The 3,089-nt window shown below is 38.0% G+C and overlaps 1 protein-coding gene across 1 annotated transcript; it reads right to left on the bottom strand.

Moving 5' to 3' along the window:
• Positions 1 to 2,134: 2,134 nt before the first annotated feature.
• Positions 2,135 to 2,845, bottom strand: LOC139189774 (uncharacterized). Its single transcript, XM_070808997.1, has one exon. It carries the CDS (start codon positions 2,843 to 2,845, stop codon positions 2,135 to 2,137), a length of 711 nt encoding a protein of 236 aa, XP_070665098.1.
• Between the last annotated feature and the right edge of the window lie 244 nt (positions 2,846 to 3,089).

Below are 3,089 nucleotides of genomic sequence, written 5' to 3' on the forward strand. Positions count from 1 at the left end.
TGTGAATGTCCCTAATGCAAGTAATAAAGCACGGTGGACAAGTACTAATTTCGCAACACAGCGTGATGTGATCGACTGGGATAGAATGGGGTTTGAAGAATTGTTTGAAATTGGGAGCAATGGCATTGTGGCTGAGGGGTGAGCTTTTGCAGTATTTTCCATGATTAGTTCTTGTTAGGGTTTTTGCAAGAGAGAGATATGGGAATGAAGAAATGGGTGAAATTGAAAGTTAATTTAAAAGGGAGAAGGTAAAACTGAATACCTACTAGAGTAAGTTCGACATAACCTGAATGACAACTAAACGGAGTGTATCTCTAAACTTGAAGAGAGGAATCACTGACGTTGTGCTATGGAGTTTGGTCACTCCAACCACGTAACCCTAACCTCAATCTCGATTTCATATTTCTATAAGCCTTGATTATATGAACACCATTGAGCATGCACCTGTTTACTTTTCGAAATTATATTGGTTTTGCTTAATATGAAATTGATGTGTGTAAACTCCTCAATTCAATTCCATTTTATCTGATTACAGATTAATAAACAAGCCATTAATGTGATAGATTTCAAGCAGCAAGGACAAAAGCTAAACATGGTTAAGCATGCTTAAGCCCCGCCCCAACCCTACTCTAATTTTTTGTCAGCAATCAAATCCAATAGTACAAACGTGTTATCATTCAGCGAACTTCAGAGACGTAGTAGGTTGACTTCGAATTCTATAAAAATGAAAGACAAACTGAAGCAAATGACACTCAACTCAATAGACAAAACTGATCCCAAGTTTTTAAATCTTGAAACCTCCTTCTCTTAAGTTCTTCATTTATTTCCAGTTTCTTTGTATCTACAATTACCTACAAGAGTGACAATAAGTCAGTCTTAATAATTTGAAATCAAATTCGTCATTTACGATATTCAAACCAAACACCTCTTACTTAAAAGTGAAGAAGAATACTGCTAGACTATATTATTAAGTGACAAGAAAACTAGGAGAAAATATATGGTTTTGAAACACTGCTTGTGTTTGCTCATATGTTATATTATGTGCGATTATATACTTTTTTTTTTTTAAGGAAAATGTGCTTTATAGAATAAGATAATAAAAATACGTACAAGAGTAGATACCAAAAAAAGAGACTCTGAAGGGGACAAAACACATTGTTGGGGTTTTCAGCCGGGGGTTCAGTGAAATGCATGTTGTCTTAACTGCAGAAGAAGACCCAAACCAATTTAACTTGGGACCAATAATTGGAATAGCTTCTCCTGAGGATAGGAGGTGTAAGCGAACAAGACAAGTATTTGCAAGTGATGTACTAGCCAAGAGGAGTTGGAATGGTGAGTTGCAAGGAGACTAGTCTAGAGGAGTTTCCACGGATTTATGCTGGAATTGTCAAGGCATTAGGAGGACTAGACAGTACATGATTTGTCGGAGCACAACAGGTTCTATGCCCCGGACGTGGTACGTGTTACTTGAGAAACAAAAAAACCCATGCAGACGATACGCATATATATTTAAAGCGACAGTTAGGGCATGCACTCTATGCGTTTAGTTGAGCCAAAAGGCGTGAGTCATTGAGTGTTAAGGAGGGATCTACAACCTAAAAACTCAATTTTAACTCTTCGAGTAACAAATTTCAAACAAGCCCTATTTGGGTTAGAAAATCACGTGAAAGTACTTTTTGGAAGAAAATCACTTCAAATACTTTTTCAGATAGCAATTCTATTTTTATTAATTAAAAAATTGTGTGCTTCTTAAAAACATGCTTGAAAGCAGAAACTCTCCAAAAAAAAAACAATTCTAAAAAGTCAGCTGTGCTTTGCGAGGGACTTAGCATGGTGGCTATTAATTTGTTACGTCCTTATCTAACTTTGCTTTGATTGTTGTTGTTGGTGTCGTGTCGTGCGCCTCTATTCATATGCCTTCTACTCATGCTTGGCTACAGGTTCCAAATAAGAAGACAAATAAGGCTTCATCCCAATTGATTAATTTGCAATTGCAAGATCCTTAATTCTGCATCGAACTATTACATTACAACCTCAAATTAAAAAGCTAAATCTGGGCTCCCTGCTTGTGCCACCTTAAAAAAAATGAAAAAGATAAAACCTAATTAGGCTATTTGATTAAGAAAAGTCTGATTTAGTCAATTAGCATGGGAACTGAGCACGTCATAGGCCCTCCACTAATCCAGCTACCAAACCCAACTTTAGGCAAGAAGCCAACCCTCAAATCCAAACATTGAGGTTTCATTATAACAGACCGCGTTCCCGACCAACCGGTCTTGTACGTCGCCCAAGCAAACATTTCCATGCTTAAATCCACAGCCCCGTCTTCCCCTTGCCTTTTCATCTCGTCCAATACCCCCTCCTTCACAATCGGTTGACCAACATCTTGTAGCCCCGTCGTCAATATCTTTACGCGCATGGTTCTTTGTTGCTTCAATCCCAATACAAATGGCTCCAACGAGTATGTCAGGATAGCGTTATCTTTGTACAAAATTGAACCATCTAAGCGGTTGAAGTGCACCCATGAAACCGGATTAGGGTTCTCTATTGTGAAGGTTACGTCAAAGTTGGCACCTAGCATGCCTCTTGAGACGTTAAGTTTGGACACGAAGAGCGAGTTGAGTCGGATTTTTGGAGGTTGTGGAAAGAGGGATGTGGCCATGACGACGCATATCAAGGTGACAATCCCTAATGCAAGTAACAAAACACGGTGGACAAGTACTAATTTCGGTGCCCATCTCGATGTAATTGGCTGCGGTATGTAGGGGTTTGAAATCAAAGGGTTGTGTGAAACCGGAAGCAGCGGAACGATGACGGAGCACCGCGCTGTTTTACTAATTTCCATGATTAATAGGAGTTTATGATTGTAATAATGTCAGAGCTTATTAAGGTTTTTGAGGGAAAGAGAGAAAAGATGAAGAAATGAACCGGGGAAGGAAAGTCAATATAAAGGAGAAAGGTTAAAACTGAATAACTACTAGATAGTAGAGGTCGTTATAAACTAAAATTTATTATAACCAAAATTTACAAAAAAGGAGTAACAAAAATAGTGGAATTTCTAAACATCAGTCATTTGATAACAAAAAATG

The sequence above is a fragment of the Malus domestica genome, chromosome 12 (genome assembly GCF_042453785.1).
Source record: "Malus domestica chromosome 12, GDT2T_hap1".
In the NCBI taxonomy this organism is placed as follows: Eukaryota; Viridiplantae; Streptophyta; class Magnoliopsida; order Rosales; family Rosaceae; genus Malus; species Malus domestica.

Coding starts and splice junctions, on each gene's coding strand:
- LOC139189774 (XM_070808997.1), bottom strand. CDS start 2,845: ATGGAAATTAGTAAAACAGCGCGGTGCTCCGTCATCGTTCCGCTGCTT.